At 33.5% G+C, this 21,995-nt stretch overlaps 1 protein-coding gene across 1 annotated transcript in view; it reads left to right on the forward strand.

The window, feature by feature from the left end:
• The window catches only part of LOC143255175 (neurexin 1-like), a 151,496-nt gene that overhangs the window by 122,424 nt on the left and 7,077 nt on the right, over positions 1-21,995 (forward strand). Inside the window, exons 9-17 of the mRNA XM_076510431.1 lie at positions 3,193-3,410; positions 3,523-3,631; positions 5,065-5,261; positions 5,677-6,250; positions 7,506-7,625; positions 8,290-8,468; positions 9,162-9,333; positions 15,727-15,974; positions 20,858-20,963. Coding sequence (XP_076366546.1) covers positions 3,193-3,410; positions 3,523-3,631; positions 5,065-5,261; positions 5,677-6,250; positions 7,506-7,625; positions 8,290-8,468; positions 9,162-9,333; positions 15,727-15,974; positions 20,858-20,963 — 1,923 coding nt within the window. The remainder of the gene's footprint in view (positions 1-3,192; positions 3,411-3,522; positions 3,632-5,064; positions 5,262-5,676; positions 6,251-7,505; positions 7,626-8,289; positions 8,469-9,161; positions 9,334-15,726; positions 15,975-20,857; positions 20,964-21,995) is intronic.

Consider the following 21,995-nt stretch of genomic DNA (forward strand, 5'->3'; position numbering starts at 1 on the left):
TAACTTTCTATTAGATGTATCAATGTGGAGGAAAGCGGAGCATGAATACTATGTAGTTTTTACCAAGCGCGTGCACTTGATAATATTGTACGACTGTACATACAAGTAGATGACTATTGTTACCGAACGACTTATGCTATCATATATCTATCTATTCTTCCATAACGTTTCGCTGATTTCGTTCTGAATATTTCGATCGACACTTTATCCTTAACAAAGTATTTCAACTTAAAATCCGTATCAGAAATGAAAAAAGAGAGTATATGGATATATATGGTATACTTTTTAATCACTGTTAAATAAATCTAGTTTCTGGATCGGAGAAGTGTCATTGATATCCTCTGATTTTTCCCCTTTCACACAGTGTAAACACTTAAAGAAATTACACAAATAATAGTACAATGTTACTGAATAGTATGAGGTTTTACTTAAAAATAATTTGGCATGTTGCTTCATTAATTTTCCCGGTTGTAAAATTTCTAAAGTTTGTTGACATTATTTTGAAAAAAATATTAAAAACATTTACATTCGTTTCGGAATTGAATTCTTATTATTACTAATAAACAGTTCTATCTGGTTTAAACTTGATTGTTATTCTTTAACTTTCTACTCTGTAACTTTATTTTTGCGATTGTATTAGTCACTATTTCCGAATTAAATAATCATAATGAAGTAACACGGTAAACTCTTAACAAAGATTTATCGGAGACTTAGAACGTATATTTTGAAATGGCGTCCCCGTTAACTTCGTCAGGACAGGTATTATGATACCTCTTAACAATATTGTTTATATATAGTAAACAGAGTGTATTTTGCGTACATGACAAGTAATCAGGTTCCTGAATTTGATATTACAATATTATTTATCACAACGAGCAGGACTTAGTATAGGAAAGAAATAAAAACGAACAGCTGTCATTTATATCTGAAATTTAACAATCTCATGGGCTTCATTGTTGTTTGTTATTAAGCACAAAACTACATAAAGGGGTATTAACATAGACAGCTCTTTGTGTAGCTTTGTACTTAATAACGAACAACAACAAGATTTAGTTTCTTCCCTTTGAAATATCATTCTTCGAATTCCATTATACTAATTCTTCGTAGTTCGTTCTACTGCTATTATCCTTCGTAGTTTATTTTACTGATATCATCCTTCGTAGTACATTATACTGATATCACTCTTCATAGTTCATTCTACTGATATTATCCGTTGTAGTTCATTCTACTGATATTATCCGTTGTAGTTCATTTTTACTGATATCATTCCTTGTAATTCGCTTTACCTGAACACAGTTAGATGTATTATAATTATTTCGCTAGTTAACAGTAAAGTATTTTTTATTAACATTATAGACAGAACTGATAATTACGTGTAATGCAGAAAAGTCTAATAAAGTAGGCTAATTTATCAGACTAAGTGAGCTAGATAACAAATTTTGTTAGTTTTAATAAGCTTCCCTGGTTTTGTAAGGCATATAAATTTCCTTAGCGCAGACAAGTATTATCCATGAACAGCAATTAATCCATGTAAGTGAACTTTTGTAACGTGTCCTTGTTTTGCGGTGAATTAGTTTTTCCCAAGTGTGTGATACGCATTATAAATACCATGTGGTAGTCGCTTTTGATTATGATGTAAATCATGTGGTTTATTTACTTGTATGGTTTTGTTGTATGCCGTATTAGAACCGAATTTTATGCTTGAAATGGAGTACTCTAGTTAACGCAACAGTGATAATTAGAGAAACTAATGTAACCCATTATATGATTTAACTGTATTGTTTTAATGCTAATATAGAACGATATTTCCAATTAGCGTAAAGCGTTAATGAGCTATTATGTGTCCAAATGAAATAGATTAGGTCTCTTTAAAATTTTACTTGTGAAAGATCTGTCAGTTTTCAAACTATAGATTATAATACCACATAAAAACTAATGTAATGTCTTCATTAAACTTATCATCTTAATCCCTAACGTCATAAGATAAATCACTACATTTGTACAAACGGGCAAAGCAACTGAGTAAGATTACGTTTTCTTCTGTTGAAGTGTGTGTGGTTCCGTGTGTTATACATGATCCACTTGCTCAATGCTTAAATAATAAACATTGGTTTATATTTTTCTCAAGATCAAAAATAATATAATTTAAAGAAGAAACCACGTCATAATTTCTACTGAACTTTAATGTATATGAAGCTTTTTTAACTGTTTTTCTTTGAAAAGCATGGATGGCAAGTAAGCTTAAAATGGAAAGTTTTTTGTTGTTGGACGTCTAGCCTTAAATTTTGTTATAATGACATTTTGGGACCTTTGGACCAGAAGAAGGAGCACGAAAGTATCCTGGCATTATAATGTGACGGTCAATCCAACTATTCATTGTTAAAAGAGTGGCCCAAGAGTTGGCGGTGGGTGGTGATGAATAGCTGCTTTCCCTCTAGTCTTACAATGCTAAATTACGGACGGCTAGAGCAGATAGCCCCCGCGTAGCTTTGAGAGAAATTCAAAAACAAACAAACACATGTATAAGTTATAAAATATTATATTTCTGTTCAGAAATGTATATTTCCCACCAAACAAAACTTCTTACTAGTCGTAAAGTTAAAAAACATGACGCAATTTTAAAATTTTTCTGTGAGGTCGGTTTAACACTGATCTCATGTTAACTTATCTTCTGCCAAAAAAAACCAAAAAACAACCAAAACTTTTCCAGTATATATACATTTTTATTTTGTTTTTGTTACAATACAAAGACAGACTTGTGGAAGTCAATGTATTAATTGAAACTTATAAGCTTCTTGGCAAGATATCGTTGAAATTACACAATAAAGTGAGCAGAACGGATTTTTTGTGTAGATCCTGTTGTAGATTCATCAACAAAATATTCTTTGGGCTTAATGTGAAAACGTATCGGACTGAAAATTTTACAAGTCGTTGTAGTGGATTTATTCGTTATATTGACAGTCTTTCCATCTAGCGTCTTATGATAGACGTTTTATTATATACAACTGAAGAAACATCTCAAGTTTTATTGTGTACTGTTTTTAATAGCGACTTTTAAAACCTGTTAAGGATTGGTTTAAATGACCATCAATGTATACATTAATAAAAGTTTTATTATCTTTTAAAATCGTTATTACCTGTCACAAATATGTCGTGATTTTTTTTTTATCGCAATTAACACATTTGTTTCAGATGCTACAACACTTAGCTTTGATGGAGAACAATACATGAAAATTCAAATTCCTGAAATTTCTCGAACTCAAGCCGAAGACATTCGATTGAGATTTAGAACGACTCGACCAAGTGGCCTTTTGTTGGCAACGACACTTGAAAAATCAGCCAACCATCTGGTGGTAGCCTTGGAATCTGGTAGGATCAAAGTTATCTTGAATCTAGGAGACGGAAATAAGGTAAAATATATGGATTTTTTGTGTTATTTAAAACTTTAACATAGGAGAGGTTTTTACCACAAAACAAACAAAGTTGTATTATATTTTAATAAGAAATTTTCCATTATTTCAGCTACTTCACGTGGGTAATAGATTAAATGATGACCAGTGGCACACATTACAAATAATTCGTCGAGGCCATAACTTGGTGGTCAGGGTGGACTCGGAAACGCTCAGTGGAGGTAAAAACGTTAGACTTAGAAAAATAATGATTATGTTGTAACAAACTAAAAGTAGAGTCGATTCACTGTGAGAGGGAAGCTACATTGACGACGTAAACACATGGCTGGTAAACAAAGTAATGGTTTATAGCAAATATTAGAAAGAAGGGAAATAATACTTACAAGAGTTTGAATGTTAACGTAACTTAGCAGGTTTTCTGTAGCAACTTATACGAAATAATGAATTAATTTACTAAATCAATGGAGGTCCATCACTATAAATAAATTAGAAAGAAATTTTCATATCTGGACAAGAGCTTTAGTTATACCTGAAAATATGAGTATATATATATATACATAAATATCATACCCTTTGAAAAGGGAATGCTCAATGGAACTCCTCGGCTATGATAAGGCTGGCCCTTTACTTAGACTAATGTAGAATCAGATAAGTCTCACAATTTAACTATTATTCTAAGTTGTATGGTTAAAAATATAAATAATGCCACTTACGTAATTCTGAAACCAACATACGGTTTAAAGACGTACTCTAGCGAAATAATGAAAACACCAAAATAACTGCTTTTGGAAACATGATACTTAAAATAAATATCTTAACACAAGGTATGTTAACACAATCCAATAAATAAGCTTACAACGTCATTTGTACCTTCTGTTACATTCCTAACTTAAACATAAAAATCACTCGATTTCAGGAAACAAGCCTATTTGTCACACCTTGGCTATAGCCCCGTATATTATGAAATCCTTAGCATACACCAGTTCTTGGATTTGGAAGAACGAGGCCAGAATACAATACTATTGTTTCATATTTTCCATATAATTATGCATTCATATATACATAAAATAATATGAGGGTATTTACTTTGTTTTACTCTGTCTATATACATAGTTATTTCGTACTAGCCGTGAAGTTCAAAGGAAAGAAGGTTCCTATTTCTTCAGGTGGGAATTTGAATACATAAATATGACTGATCAATTACATTTGTCAAAAAAGACCATTATTATACATACTATATTTTTAAACTGTACATTCTTAAAGGCGTTCACACAATAACAGTATGAATGTAGAAATGTTTTTCTATGTGTCATATTTGTACTTAAACAGGTCAAATGTCTAAGCTTCAAATTTGTGATATGCCATTGAACACGCTTCGTACTCTCACCTTTGTTATAAAAGAATCAAGTAATCTAGCTATTCTGTTAAGTGCAGCTATGTAGGAGACGAGTGCTAAGAACTAGTTGTCCTTTCTCTGTTTAGCAGTCCAAAATTAGGGACGGATATGTCTGGTTTTTGGGGTCTCTGTCCTGATCGTTTAGCCTATGTATCGCATAAAATCTTATTTAAGTTGTGAATATTAAATATATGTATGTAGAATTAAATAATCAGCATCTAATCACCATATGTAATATCATATTTCTCTCAATTTTAGAACTAGTCGGTCACCAAATGACACTGGAGTTTCAAGACCTCCACATCGGTGCCTATACTCCTTCCGATCTTCCCACTTATTCTTCACAAAGCCAGAACAGAAATGTTCCTAACTTTATAGGTCACATGCAAAAACTGCTGTTTAATGGCGATCAGTTATTTGAAATGGCTAGAACTGGACAACTAGTAAACGTTCAGGTTTGAAAAGCGTTCAGTGGTAATCTATTTTACTTTTTAACACACATTTTGCATCAAATTATGAAATTTTGTGTGTACTTTATCTAAACGGAATAGGTTTAGATGTGGGTTTTTCTTATTATTATTAAAACATTGTTTCGTTACGTAGCTTCACCTACTATAGTATTTTCCATGATGCTCCATCAGTATTCCAAACATGCGTAGAACAGACCGGATTCTTTTGAAATATTCATTCCATTACGTTTTCTGTTTCATAACAAACTTCTTCCAGGCTTTAGTTTATGACTTTATATCACATTTTCATTTGAAAATAGCATAAAAAGTACTTTCAGTTTTTGTTTCTTGTTAATGTATAACGTTTATTACCATTCAGTCACAAAAAATTAAAACATAATGATTTTTGTCGACGTTGCAGGTTACAGCTAAATTTGGAAAAAAAGAAGAGATTGTCCATTATCCCGTTACATTTAAATCGAAGAACACGTTTTTGGGAATTTCTCAGCTGAAGGCTTACTCTACCATGAACTTATATTTTCAGTTTAAGACACTGGAACCAAATGGATTGATTCTTTACAACAGTGGTAAAGAACAAGACTTTATTGCTATAGAGCTAGTGAACGGACATCTTGACTACATCTTTAACCTTGGAGACGGCCCCAAAAACGTAAGGTCAAATACACGGCGGACTTTGAATGATAATAAATGGCATGCGGTGACCATTGGACGACAATCTTTGCGTCAACATACTTTAATGGTCGACGACATGGTCGCCACCGTGACCAGTATGGGATCCAATGTCCATCTGGATTTAGATGGTCTTCTGTATCTGGGTGGAGTTAGAAGAAGCATGTATGATAACTTGCCTAAATTGGTACAGTCAAAACATGGATTTGAAGGGTGTATAGCTTCTTTGGATATGAACGGTGAAATCGTGAATCCTATTGCTGACGCTATTATTCCTAGTACTCTAGTGTCAGCTGGATGCGCCGGTAAGTTAAAAACTAGAAATTATAGATAGTCCTCTTTTTCAGACTGGGTAAAACCAGATATAAGTGAGTAAATATTGAAGTACATCCCTAACTGAGATGAATATCAAAATTAGTGATTGATAATCACAAAAGAAAAAACTGTCTCAAAGAATATTCATGTGATCCATTTACGATACATTTATTTTGTTTAAAAATATCTCATGCGCAAGAAATAATACAGTGAGGACGTCTTATCATAAGTTATTTTATCACTTTTTATCGCATAGTTTTGAGCTGAATTCCATAGTATCCTGGAAGTCCTGATGTACTTTCTAGCTGCAAGTCAAATTCAACCTACACACGTAATTAAACAGAACCCTTTGAATTATTAAAATTCTCATTGTACCCACTCTACCGCTCTTCCAGCATTAAAAAGGGGTGGGGAAATCTGATAAATCATTCTGTTACTTGTAATCCAAAGCTACTATACTGTTATCTGTTCCAAATATCCGAATTATAATTAAGATTAAAAGTTAAAAATAATAGAATATTATATTATCAGGTCCAAATGTAAAATTATTAAATTTCATAGGGTCCAGCAATAATCTGAATTAAATTTTAAATATACTGAAAACTATGAATTAATATACATGGAATTGAAGGTGATTATAACTTTTAGCACTTTATTATTTTTCGAGTTTATTTAAATAACAAATAATTATAGTGTACATAACGGTATAGTGTACGTTTCAAGTTCAGCACTGAATTACTTACGAATAATTTTGTGGCCATCAATATCCTATTATATCTGGAACGAAAACCATTTCGTATTAACCTAATCTGTATAGTAGTAAAACTTGAACGGATGGATTTAACAATCAAGAATCGTTTTATATGTTTATAAAAATGTATAGAACACTTAAAATATAAAAGTGGTCCAAAGTAATCATATCATTTAGAACCAAGTAAAATTTTCCTTTATGCTAAATTTGTATTGTATATTTCGCCTCGATACAGCTAATGTTGATAATCATTAACTAATATAAACTGTGTGATACATATCATTTATGGGTAATAACTTTCAATAAATGTCATATTTTCCAAAAAGCAATTGCAAGATTATTTTAGAATATTCACAGTTATGACAATATTAACATCACTTTACTCAATTCATGTGTACAAGAAAAACATTTCGTATGGCTGAGTATTTTCAAACTGCTATACCGGTTTTATATACGACGGAGGTAACTATTTACTATTTGCTGTATTTTTGTAGGAGCCGATACAAAATGCAGCAACAGCGCATGTGCCAACAAAGGTGTGTGTGTGCAGTTATGGAATGGTTACACGTGCGACTGTGATATGACGTCATTCACCGGTCCCACTTGCTCTGATGGTGAGCTGATTTGTTACCTATGTTGATAAAATCAAACCTTCTTAATGAAAGACCAGTATTTTATCATAACTTCCTTTATATATATATAAAAGTGTGTATGTGACTGTGTACAATAATAGGATTATTTCTGTACCAAGTTTAATAATATACAAGTTATTCAAAGCATTTGTGTACCATACAATAACATTGATTCACTTTTAAACAAAATATAACAGAACTTAGTTTACCAAAAGCATTGTTGCAAAAACTGTTTCATGAAGACTTGAACTTTATTTCAACGTAAATGTCTCCCGGTCGGACAACGCTAAATTTACGGACTTAATAACGCTAAAATCAGTGGATATAGCAGCTAGCCCAATGTGGCATTGCTCTAAAACAAATAAATAAACTCCAGTTATTTCTACCAGAAAAAAAAGTGTGAAAATTACGTGGATAAACAACAGGAGAATTAAAGCAACAATAATAAAAAGAAATGTCTACTGTGTTAAAAATAATAACGAACAAAAATTTTCTGAGAGCCAACAAAATGAAAAAAAAAAAATGTTTTTGGAATGAAGCCGCATTAAAAACAACCTTGTCTTCTGCCGACATATGAAGTTGCTTTACATGGGACTACCCTTCCCTCACACCCAGTACTATCATATTTCTGTTGTTTTTGTTTTAGAGAGTATCGCCTACGAGTTCGGAAGTGGTTCTGGAATCATCACCTTCAACCATCCCCCTGACAGACGACCCGACACTAAAACCGACCTTCTGGCCCTGGGTTTCGTCACTGTTAGTGATAATTCTATTTTAGTCCGAGTTTACAGCGGCAGCAGTGACGACTACTTACAACTTGAAATAGTAAGTCTTTCACTTTCAGGTTTTTACTACACCTTTAAAAAGCTCATAATGGCTAGCTTATTTATTTTGTTTGATAGAACTTTCACAAGGTAAAGTGATAAAATAACTTTCCTGTACCGGTTTTATTGTCTTCTTTCATAATACAGTTACTTTTTTCTTTATATAAAGCTTTGGATGAATAGAAATAATTCAAAGTTGCCTAAATTTAGGAAGTGGACGTTTTTTTTAAATGACAGAAGGAATAAAGTATATTCTTCCAAAAGGTAAGATATATCTTGTAAAGCTGTCTAAGAAGACAACTCGAAGAGTGCACCTTTATAGTGATCCGAGTTATTCACTAATACATCTTTTGTTATGGCAAATTAATCTGCTATATGGAAAAGGAATACGCAGATATATCAAACTTTCTGGCTGTTTACGCGTAACTGCTATAAAATGATGCTAGGGGAATGAAATATATCCTCCTGAAAGGTAAAGTATACCTTGTACAATTAGCTAAGGAAAAACAACCTGAGAGTGCGCTGATCTTCCAGTTCATTTAATAGCATAGATTTTTATGACTAGTTAATTAGTTATATCAAAAAGGAAAGCTAAAACATAACAAATTTCCTGGCAGTTTAATAATATAACTGTTAGAAAATCTGTATTTTTAAATCATGTTATTATATATTAATATTTCGTTATCCTTATCAGTTAGAGGGAAATATTTTTGCCGTGTATAATCTTGGCACCGACGACCACCCTATCGGGGAGCTGAGTACGAGAGTAGACAATGGGCAGTACCATGTAGTACGGTTTACTCGTTCTGGATCAAACTCTACAATTCAGCTCGATGACCACAACGTTGTTACGAAGTACCCAAATGGTGGGTTATTTTATTTTAATACTTTAGGTTAATGTTTATAAAAAAAAAACCTATGTCAGTGAAGAACTATTGTGTTACGATGCTATTTTATACCATGTACAATAAGTATATGAACTATGGCAATCGTTATAAAATTATGAGGTTCACAAATTTCTTATCAACAGTAAAAAATCAGGGAATATAGAATAACGTTCACTGTCCACTTGTAACTGTTTCAAACCAATTGTAGTTAAGACGAAACATCATAACTCGACTTAACATATTCGTAGATAAGTTACATTGTTTTCAGTCACTATACCTTACATTTTTATTAGACTTTAACTGTTTTCATTATTATTAATTGTTACTTCAAAAGTTTGTTCAGTAAATAGGCTGTCGGGAAACTGTTAGAAAAAGGTATAATTTTGCAGTGTGTTAGACGTGGCAGAAAACAGTATACACAATGAACATCTGAGAAGTACCATACCACTTCGATAGTTGAGACAGAAGAACACGTTTTTGATCATTTTAGAAGAAATATTAATGTAATGAAGTGAGAGTTTAGTAGGAGACATTTGAGAACAATCTCATGACACTTTAGAGATGAAACATTTGAGAAGCACCACACTGTAATTTAGAGAAGGAGACTGAAAATCACCTCATGCTAGTTTAGTGCTGGAACATTTTTGAAACACCACATGAAAGTTGTGGAAAATAAATTCCTGTGAAAGTTCATTCTACTCAATTTTCATGTCACTTGTAGTGTCCATTATTCTTGTTTTATTAACCCTAGAATTACCAGTAAGTTCTCCATTAGGCACTCTGTACACATTTTCCTGAACTATTTATGCAGTAAATGCATTAGTAGATTGGCCAAAAACAATTTAAAGGCATAATAAAAGTTTTATGTAAAGAATATATTACATGTTTTGTATGCCAAGTTTGATCCAGCTTGCTTGTGATAAGATAACCCTAGGCACAAGAATTCTGCAGTTAAATTATTGATACCACATAGCCACGAACCGACAAATTATTTAGTAACTTGTATCAGGAAAGATGCTAAAATCTTTAATAATATTTAGTATTAATAATTATTATTCTTAATTATGAGTAACATTCAAGCCACAAAACGCCTGTATGGCCACTTTGCCTTAGGTATTTAATCTGGTATTCTCGACGTTAATTGTGTTTTTGGCCCTTAACCCAAGAACACATGACAAGGTTGGACTTGCTTCGCGAATTAATAAGCGCATAAGCAAAAGTGTCACATGTAAGTTACGCGCACATTTGGTCAATGCAACTATTATTATTTTAACAGTACTTCTACAGGCCAGGAACCCAGAATTTTGCAGTACCTATGTTTTCAAGCCATTCTAGATCATTTACTAAAACCTGATAGGACAAAAAAAAAACAGGTGAATGCCATACCATTTGTGAAAACTGGATTCATGGCTGGTCACAAAAAAGACATCGACATACTATCGACACTCAGTAAGTGTGCTGATCGTGTATTGATAAAGCAAAGTTAATACAGGAAAATAAGAAAGTGGATTGTAAGTGTAAAGTGTGTATGTGCGGTACTTGTGGGAAATGCCTTCGATGTCGATATGTAGACCCTGAGGTCAAAATGCCACGAAAAACGGGTGCAAAACAGCAGCAGAGCAAATTAAAGACACGAAGAAAGAAAAAGAGGAAGAACTGATTCTGCTATTTCATTGGAGAGTAATGAAGTTGAAATGTCTAGCGATATTTCTGAGGATCACTTGGATTTCGTGACATCGGGAAACGAAGCAGAACATCCAAGAATTCAAGTGTGAAAGTAAGGTGTTCAAGGTGTTGTTGTAGTACTCCAACAGGAGATCGGAGCGATATCTGTTTAATTCGGTAGTTCTTTAATAGAGAATCTACCGCGACATAAAAGTTTCCAAATGAAGAAGAACGAAAGGCATTAAGTTTCAGTACTCTTGATAAGAATAATCGATTGTTTGCGTTCTGCATGACTGTATTAAGGAATATACGAATCATATTACTCCCAGAAAGTCCAGATGATCTTATGAACGTGATTGGGAACGACATTTGTAAGAAATCTGGTTATACAAAACTATTGTCATCTTCTAACGAGGTGCAACACCCTCTACCAGAGAAATGTATCCAGAGAAAAGCTATACTAGCAAACTAGCACTGTTATGTTAGTCGATGACATTCAAAAAAGTGAATGAGAGATTAAAGATTGGAGAACAAGCTTTTGAAACAGCTAGATGGCACTTTCATTGATTGAAGTCTGTGTTTCAGCTAGAACCTACAGTACCTTCTGTCCAGTATTACTGTACTGTACATAGCTTCACTGAAAGCAGTAGAATACTATTGATCAAGATGATGAGAATTATCTTACTGGCACTAAGATCAAGGTCTATCGTATCTACTCTGGCAAAAAAAAAACAACAAACGGGAACAAATAGTCAAAAACACAACAAACTATGCTTGATCTTAGTCAAGAAGCCGAGCGGATAAGTCAACAATACAACACCACATGTACATTTTCTAACTCTAATACAAGAGTTAAAAACTTGCAATGGCGTCACTAAATCTGGATTTTTTTTGTCGTTAAACTTTGTGTGGAATTCTAGTTCAACCTGAAAACGCTAAAAATGTTTTTTAGCTCATTTCAGAATGATGTTATATATTCTGTCATACAGACTTCATCCTGTGTGCCTGGCCCTGGAAGCACTGTTAAGAAGTTAATGCAACCTAATAACCTAGTTACTACTATGAGTAACTAAAATAATTGTTGATTTAATTAAATTTAATGTTGTAAATTACACGAAGTCATACGAACTTACCCCTTATTTAGTAGGTGGAAAGCTCTGGCTAGATGTCCACAGAACAGGAACACTTCCTACTCGTATTTTTTTCCATTACTTTAATTAATTAAGTGATTCTCCCTAACCAATAGACTTAGAAGGGGATTTATGAAGAGCGCAAACCGCAAGTGAACAGTTCTTAAAAATGATAGGATAGTTTAAGAAAAGAAGGCGTAGATTATATTGCGTGATAAATGTTTAGACTGTGTTGAAGTATATAAGGATAGGTTAAACATCCTACAGTAACTACGTTAATTGTGTGACCTAAACTAAGTCATACAACACCTATTGGCAAATAATTGACCAAGCATAACATCTTGTGGAGTTGAATAAAATTGTAAATGTTAAATTCTTAAGCTCGTGTTGAAGTACGTGAGATTATGATAAAGAAATATTCTGTTCTCAGTATGTTAATCACGCGAGTTACGCTGAGTCAACGACTATTCTAGAGGAAACAGTTGACTTTGCACAACTAATGTTAATGTCGAATAAAATGTGTGTTTTTCTTATAGCAAAGCAACATCGAGCTATGTGCTAATCCCATCGAGGGGACTCGAACGCCTGATTTTAAGGTTGTAAACCCGTAGACATGCCGCTGTACTAGCGAGGGACCTAAGGAAATAATACCTTTGAAAGGAAATGAAAAATATATGACTTCAAAATTAAATATTCTGTTTTATTGTAAACCTTTAAGGAAAATGTTTGATTAATACACTGATGTTTAAATTGGAGTATCGTGCTTCATTTGAATTTGTTAAATGTTTTGGAAGTACTAGATAGTTTCTGAGTAGACATGTTTAGCTACGTCTAGAAATGTTTATGGTTTTGGCGCTGCTATGTTTCCATATATTTCCATGCTCTGCTAACCTCCAAAGCTTTACAGTTATCTTTTTTGAGCCCAACACAATCAGCTGGTTAGGCGCTCGACTGGTAATCTGAGGGGTGCGGGTTTGAACCCCTGTCACACAAAACATGCTCGCCCTTTCAGCCATGGGGGCTTATAATGTGCTGGTCAACCCCACTATTCGTTGGTTTAAGAGCACCCCGGTGGGTGGTGATGACTAGTTGCCTTTCCTCTAGTCTTACGCTGCTAAATTAGAGACAGGTAGCTCAGATAGTCCTTCTGTAGCTTTGCGTGAAATTCATGAAACATTCATATTGAGAAATTGTGTGACGTATCATTATTCAAGTTAAAAAAGAAATAAACGTGCTGCTTGTGGAGTGAAGTTTCCACACATCGATTTACATTTTGTTTCTTTAAAGATGTATGAGATGAATCGTACTAATGTTAAGTAAAAATATTTTAGCTTGAACGAATTCGTTCAATGTAAAAGAATGATAATTATTATTGAAAGGTATTCAATATTACGTATTCAAATTATTAATTTATTAGCAGTTTTTAATAATAGTACAATATTTTTTCAAATGTTGTTTTATTTACTTAAGACTTTTATCTATTAAAATTTGTGAATTTTTTCCGTGTATATTTTGGTGCCAGCTATGAATCTGTATATATAGGGTGACTTGTGGAGTTTAAGAACCCACAATAATTTGGGTATTACATCATAATATAATGGAACTCTTGCTTATATGACACCGGAAGAACGTTTTTATTATGCGATATGCAACCCCCAGCTTCACGAAATTTTTATCCTGTATGCATGTAGAGTCTCCCGCTAGTACAGCAGTAAGTCTTCGGATTTATAACGCTAAAATCAGGGGTTCGATTCCCCTTGGTGGGCTCAGCAGATAGCCTGATGTGGCTTTGCTATAAGAAAACACACACACATACACGCATGTAGATTTGCAACAGGGTCATGATTTTCCCGTTTCTCATTACGGAAAACTTTTTTTTACTCCATTCTTAGGTTGCAGATATGACGTCATGAATACGTCAGTGATTCCATCAGAACATTGCCAGTTAATTTTCAGATATTTGCTGATTATTCGTACATTACTCACCAAAGCATTTAAATTTTCGTTTTAACTAATGTTAAAATCTCCGGTAATTGCATGTTGAATAGATGTGTAAATGTATGGAGAACTAATGCAACCACAATCTAATAAAATAATGTTTGTTATTAAAAACTTTTTACAATTTAGAACTATGTCTGCAATGCTTTTATGGAAGATGTAACTTTTAACATATTGTTACTTAGGTAATATTTACTGTAGGGGACAAGTTTCGTGTAATAGTTTCTACATTATTAAGTTTTATGCTTTTATCCAGAAATGGAAAAATTTACTTTTGTAAAGCGTTACGAGTTTACTTGGAAAAACTGATGACAAGTAGCCTGTTATATGTAATGTAAATTGTCTATCAGCATTTGTGGAGTCAAAACTAAAATGAGTATAAGTTAAACGTTTCGACTCCACAGCTCCGTAATGCAACGTAAAATAACAGACTTTCTAAATTCATCAGATTTCTTAACAACAACCATATAGAAATCAGGCAAGACCTTAAAAGAGACTTTCGATAGATCTACTTTCATATCCAATACACACTGCAAAATGTTTATTATTTTATTAACTCATCAAATATAAGAGGAAACCTGTAAAAAAAAAGTGTTATATACGTAGAAACTGCGATATAGACCCCTCCATGGACGCGTAAAACGGTGCATGGCTAAGTACTACATCTTAAATTATGGTGAACCAATAATGTTTAAAATTCTCACGAGATCCGACGATTTTCTAGATAGAAAACTATAGAAACCACTTCTTAAACAATTATTTAAACCAATAACGAACAGATATAACGGATTGCTACTTTATTAAATAGAACTAAGTTTCTTGCAAGTAATAGCTAAAAATTGATTACTTAGTTTGTCTGATTCTGTTGAACAATTTTACTATGTAAGATATTATTTTTAGTTCAACCATAATGTGTATAGGAAAACACAAATCAGTAAAAACAAATATAATGGATGGCTCCTCTCTCTAATTTTACTAAACTAATTTTAGATAATAACTTAAACACTAATTACTTAATTTATTTAATTTTATTTACGTTCCCCATATATGGCTTGCTTTTATCATGTAAGATATTAGGGTGTTAAACCTCTTCTAAGCTGACGAGGCATGATTGTAATTAAATATATTTGCCATAGGACGTTAGTATTTGTTTTATTGTATCTTTTAATACTACAATCTTTAGCCAGTCCCTTGCGGTGTTTTAATGGTGTTGTACCAGGAAAAAGTATAACGTTACTGAATGTGACACAGTTAATTAACCCCAATCGCTAGAAAACTGTGTAGAAAAAATTACAGTTAACTATATGTTCAAATATTTCACTTAATGTTTCATTGTAAAGATTCGAACCAAAAATTTTTATTATGTTTAAAGTTCTTAGAAAACTGGCTATGGCTAAATTTTTCGACGGCTAAACATGTAGAGGAATTGTTCAATATGTAGCTGTAAACAAGTTTAATAATCAATTAAACGTATAACTGACAAGGTTATTAAATTGTTCTTTATTTATAAATAATATTGCTTTAAAAATCAAACATTCTCTTAAGCAGTGAGGTACAAACTTAGCTTGATTGTTTTCAGGAAAACAATTAGCAATTTTTAACAGTATTTCGCGAATTGAAATTGGAGCTAAGAAGAATACGGGAAGTGGACGACTTGAAAAGCCGTTCCATGGTATTATCACTGGACTGGTGTTTAATGGAGACAGGCTACTGGACATGGCTTCTGAAGGTGACCCTAGAGTCACTGTGGAGGGTGACGTCGAGCTTCTTGTTTCTATTCCGTACGACCTTGGTGAAGTGAGGCCTTCAGATTCACAGATGCATCAGGTAAGGAAAGTTTATTGATAGAAACTGAGGTAGTTTACCTAATAACCATAGTTTAATGTGCTAATCTACCCAGTTGTACTTGGTTTAGTATGTTAGTTTACCTGGTAACTCTTGTAGTGAGCTAGTCCACCCAGTAGTACTTGGTTTAGTAAAAGAGCGATTGTTGTAGTGAGTTTGTCTACCCAGCAGTAATACTAGGCTTAGTAGGTTAGTTTACAAAATAACTCTTGTAGTGAGGTTTCGGCATGGCCAAGTAATTAAGGCACTTGACTCGTAATTTGAGGGTCGCGGACTCTAATCCCCGTCAAACCAAACATGCTTGCCCTTTCAGCCGTGGGGGCGTTATAATGTGACGGTCAATCCCTCTATTTGTTGGTAAAAGAGTAGCCCAAGAGTTGGCCGTGGGTTGTGATGTCTAGCTGTCTTCCCTCTAGTCTTACACTGCTAAAATGGTTACGGCTAGCGCAGATAGCCCTCGTGTAGCTTTGCGCGATATTCAAAACAAACAAACTTGTAATGAGCAAGTCCACCCAGTAGTATTTTATTTAGTAAGGCAACGCTTGTTTACCCAGTTGTGCTTGGTTTAATAAGCTAATCTATCCCGTAACACTTGTTGTAGCGAGTTTGTTTACCCAGTAGTGCTTAGTTTAATAAGCTAATCTAACCCGTAACGCTTGTTGTAATAAGCTAGTCTACCTGGTAGTAGTTGGTAAGTAACATTACCTAATAGGGCATATTGTAGTGAGTTTGTCTACCCATTAGTATTTGATTTAGTGTGGTATCTCACCTTGTAACACTTGTCGTAGTGAGCTAGTCTAACCAATAGTACTTTGTTTAATAAGCTAACCTACCCCATAACGCTTGTTGTAATGAGCTAGTCTACCTAGTAGTAGTTGATTAAGTAAGCTAGCTTACCATGTAGTGTTTGTTGTAATAAACTAGTTTACTGAGGAATACTTAGTTTAACAAGCTCTTTCATCTGGTAGTGTTTATTATGGTGAACATATTATTTTAACATCAAAGTAGACGCAACCCACAAAAGATGTGCGGTAGTTTTCATGCCCTTCGTTTGAATTTTCGTTCTATCATTTTCACGCACGATATTTATAATATGCTTTCTTGCATGCATTATAGGTTTTACGATGTCATGGAAACAGACTCATATGTACGTAATTTTATTTGATAAAACTACACGTTAATTAAATAATAAAGTATAGTAATGGTATTTATGATACTGCACAGAGTATGAAACAGCTATAAGCTTTTAATGTATGACACAGTTTTACAAGATGCAACAAATAAACTCATAAAAACGAAAAATAAAACCCGTTCTAAAGAAAAATTTAACGAAAAAGTGTTTATAGCTGTCTATGAAACGAATGGAAACTAGATTACCCCAAAGTAAAATAAAAGGGAAAGTTGTAATTAAAGCAAACATAGCTGATTATACAGAAACGTCTGAATGAGTTTTCACAAACTAGTAAGCACATGATCTGAACAAACTGCGCATGCGTAATTTAGATCTAACTAAGTCAAGAAAGCCATAGCAATTGTATGTGATGTTAATTTATTTTTAGGAAATTACACCTGGGTTAAATATTGTTTCTGTGAAATATTTTGCGAATAAAAGAGACTGAAGTTGAAATCGAAGCCAGTCGTCACGTGATGACAACGACATTGTGCCATCGTGCATCATACTTGTTGCATTAACAAGTGTGAGTAAACAATAAACAAATAAGAGATACTGAATAATAATAAAAAAAAACGATATTCAATTGGGACCTCTCAGACAAAGGCCTTTCTAACGATATGAGATTTGTAGCACTTTATCGGGAAACTTGCGAGAAAAGTTTCGGAAAGACAAACGCAAGCGCATCATTTTATATAGATTACAGTTTTGTATTAAAATTATAGTTGTAGATAATTCAAATCTATAAGTTACTGGTATACCTTGCGTGCAGGAAGAGACTGTAATGTGCTAAGGATGATAAGTAGTTAAAGTAACAGTTGTAAATGTGTGTATATATAATAGTGGTGGGTAAAGACCACACATGCCCAAAGACACAATTTGTCATCAGGCAGGCGGAAACACTGCGTATATAAGAATAGCTCAGATAGTTCATAGAAATGGTGTTTTAAATATCACCTCTTAATAGATCATTAGAACTTTACAGTGCTATACATTGTTTCCTTTTAAACCAATATCTATGTAATGACTGAGTCACAATTTCTGGCAATGTCTGTAAATATCACAGCAAAAAGTTTTAATTTTTTGTTATTGCATAATAACTCAAGAAACAAAACAATGGTGTTAATCAGTTTCACATTAAATATCTGTTTGCATAAGTATTAGTAATAACTAGTAATAGTAGAAATCATAAATCTAGTGTAAATGGTGTATTCATTAACCCTTGAAATTAACTCCTTTAAGTGCAGGGTGAAACAGAAGTAACCAGCTAATAATAGATAAACAATAAATATTACATTTGGAGTCTCATTTTATTTATAAGGTTATAAATGTAACCTTTCTGCGTCTATTTAAAAATACTGCATTAAAATAAAACAAGTAAGGAGATAATTATTGAAATGTCCCCCATTGGCACGGCGGTATGTCTGCAGACTCACACCGCTAAAAACCGGGTTTCAATATCGGGCAGAGGACAGATAGCCCATTGTGTAGCTTTGTGCTTAATTCTAAATAAACAAACAAACTTTTCGAAAAATAAAGTAAATGCAGAAATGCTAATATTAATCATTCAAAAACAGTACAAATAAGACAGTTGTGATGATGGCATTTGCATCATCGCTACATAATAGCTCATGTAAGATATAACATATAGCAATGTATATAATTATTGAATCAAAATTGAGTTTAATGTATCCTATTTTGTTTGTTTAAGCAAATGCTATCCCTCCCTTCTTTTTTTGAAAAGTATTTTCTTTACATGTGCAATTCAAAGGGTTGAGTACGTTATATATACACGATCTTAAATACACAAAGCAGCAGATAACCTAACAATCACAGTCATTGTAAAAATGTGATGAAATGATATGTATCAGAACGACATTTTGAAGTTGTTTCGTAGTTTGCATGATGCCACTGTAGGTTGTTTCGTAGTTTGCATAATGCCACTGTAGGTTGTTTCGTAGTTTGCATGATGCCACTGTAGGTTGTTTCGTAGTTTGCATAATGCCACTGTAGGTTTTTCTTAGTTTGCATAATGCCACTGTAGGTTTTTCTTAGTTTGCATGATGCCACTGTAGGTTTTTTTCTTAGTTTGCATGGTGCCACTCTAGGTTTTTCTTAGTTTGCATGATTCCACTGTAGGCTGTTTTGTAGTTTGCACTATGCCACTGTAAGTTGTTTCGTAGATTGCGTGATGCCACTGTAGGTTGTTTCGTAGATTGCATGATGCCACTGTAGGTTGCTTCGTAGATTGCGTGATGCCACTGTAGGTTGTTTCGTAGATTGCATGATGTCACTGTAGGTTGTTTCGTAGATTGCGTGATGCCACTGTAGGTTGTTTCGTAGATTGCATGATGTCACTGTAGGTTGTTTCGTAGATTGCGTGATGCCACTGTAGGTTGTTTCGTAGATTGCATGATGTCACTGTAGGTTGTTTCGTAGATTGCGTGATGCCACTGTAGGTTGTTTCGTAGATTGCATGATGTCAATGTAGGTTGTTTCGTAGTTTGCATGATGCCACTGTAGGTTGTTTTGTAGTTTGCATGATGCCAGTGTAGGTTGTTTTGTAGTTTGCATGATGCCACTACAGGCTGTTTCGTAGTTTGCATGTTGCCTCTGTAAGTTGATCGTATTTAGGAAGAATATATCGTAATTATTTCTGACACAAAATATTCATACGTTCATATCATAAAGATATGTTTAGATCAAGGGGTTACAAAATGAAAATGGATCAATTTTGGCCATCAAGACATCCAGAAATAGACCTAGAATACGTTTAATCCTAACCATGGGAAGCAAAGTGCGACGCTTTGTAATAAGTGAAAAATCCATAAATTTAGAGATCAGTAGAAAAACTGTCCTGGCACCCAAGGCAACAGAACGCAACATAATTAAGAAGGGTTCTTGTGTTGTAGAGTGACGTGAGCTATATACACACAAGTTACTTTTACAACGTATCCATATAACTGTCACAAGATTCAATCAGGTGAAGAATGAAGCAGATAGTCATGTTACTCCATACGAAGCGCCTATGGATTTTATGTGTGCGATTGTACTGTTGACACAGGACATGGGAAACTGCCGTCTTTGTACACTGGACTAATTATAGAAAACCTGCAGTTAGGATAGGTGTACTTTGGAGATAACTGCCCTAAAACGGAGTTTACTACAGTGTAAAGATACATTGAAGTCAGATAGGGCATGACTGTATTTGGTGACATGAACTATAACTACATATGTCTCTCATGCTCAAGTGAAAATCAATCCAACCCTATTCATTTTAAATTTATTAGTAGACTGTAGACTTATAAAAATTATTTTACTCTTTCTCGCAGGTATTATTTGTTATGTTATGTAAATAAGTATGTAATTTTGGCGGAAACACAAGAAAAATACAAATAGCATTGTACAAATGTAAGAGAAGTAGCAAAATATCACCTTTGTTTATTCTTATACTTATTCGACTAACAAGAAAGTTCAGTAAGTTGTTATGAAGCCAATTACTAATTTACTTTTATGTGTTGAGACACCGAAATGCTCTTGTCATATCACCTTGTTGATCTCGACATCTTATAAAGTTTAATTAATCGTATCAAGCGATTGAAAAATCAGTTTTCAGTGTATAAATTCCTTACGTTGGGCTACAAACTATATATAATCAAACATCAATTTAAATCTCTATTTCTGTTTCCGACAGCCTTTGTCTAGATTTACTCATGGCGGTGACGATCTGGTGTTTTCTGGAGCAGGATCTGGATGTTTTGATGACGAAGACAATTGTGGAGTTATAGATGTTGAACCAGGTACAATCCTTTAATATATTGTTTAGGCAGAACATTCTTGATGAAACTTTATAGAATGAACGGTAACTGCCTGTTGTGAAGACACAAGTGCAGAGGACGAAAATTTGAAAGTCTTCCGCCTGAAAACGAAAAGCGGAAGACTTTAAAAATATCATTTGATAGAGCTTTTAACTCAAAAAAACACTTGATATATCCGGTAGCTGTTGAGAGTTAGGTTGTTGTTGTTGTTATTTTAAACAAAGGTGGGATGCCTTTTGTTTTACTTGTTATACAGCAACGAAAACCAAAATAAAACCAATATAAAGGAACACCTTTATACCTATAATAATTAATAACGTAACGCCCAACTGCAACGCTCCCTACAATCCTGTATCCGTTTATACTCTCGTTTTTAAGATATGTGTCCGACAACGGTCACTTGCAAACTCTCTCTTTCTTAACCTGAAGATGACCTAGGAAGGTCGAAACGTTGTTCTCTCCTTATCAGTAAAAGTATTAGTGCTCATAACAGACGTTCTGAGATACGCCTTTTGTTTTAGTTTTTATACTTTAGGGTCAGAATCTAAACATTTAGCTTTAGTGTTTAGATCACTGTTGGCATGCTTGTTTTTCTAGGCTTAATTTCCTCTTAGTCTGGAGCTTTCATCTTCTAGATTGAAGTTTATTTGGAACTTGTATCAACTAGATTTTTATTTTATTTTGTCTTTATGATAGTGTCTGTTTTCATAATGTTATTTTAATCTCACCTAATTTTTCTCATGAATATTTTGCACGCAACTGGCTGACTCCTTTCTTTAACTCTTCTGTAAAACAAACTATGGTTTACGTGTATTTATAGTATACCCTTCCTGTAATTCCTTTTAATAAATGAATGTTCAAATATGAGTAAAAGGGGAATTTTAGAATTACAAGTGTAAATATTTGAACTCTAATTGATCAACAAATTATTTTAAATTTTAACTAATATTATTTTTTGGAATATTCTCTCTGCACAGTGAATCGTTTCTTTGTCTTGTTTGATACCATAGTGTG

The sequence above is a fragment of the Tachypleus tridentatus genome, chromosome 1 (assembly GCF_004210375.1).
Source record: "Tachypleus tridentatus isolate NWPU-2018 chromosome 1, ASM421037v1, whole genome shotgun sequence".
Classification (NCBI taxonomy): Eukaryota; Metazoa; Arthropoda; class Merostomata; order Xiphosura; family Limulidae; genus Tachypleus; species Tachypleus tridentatus.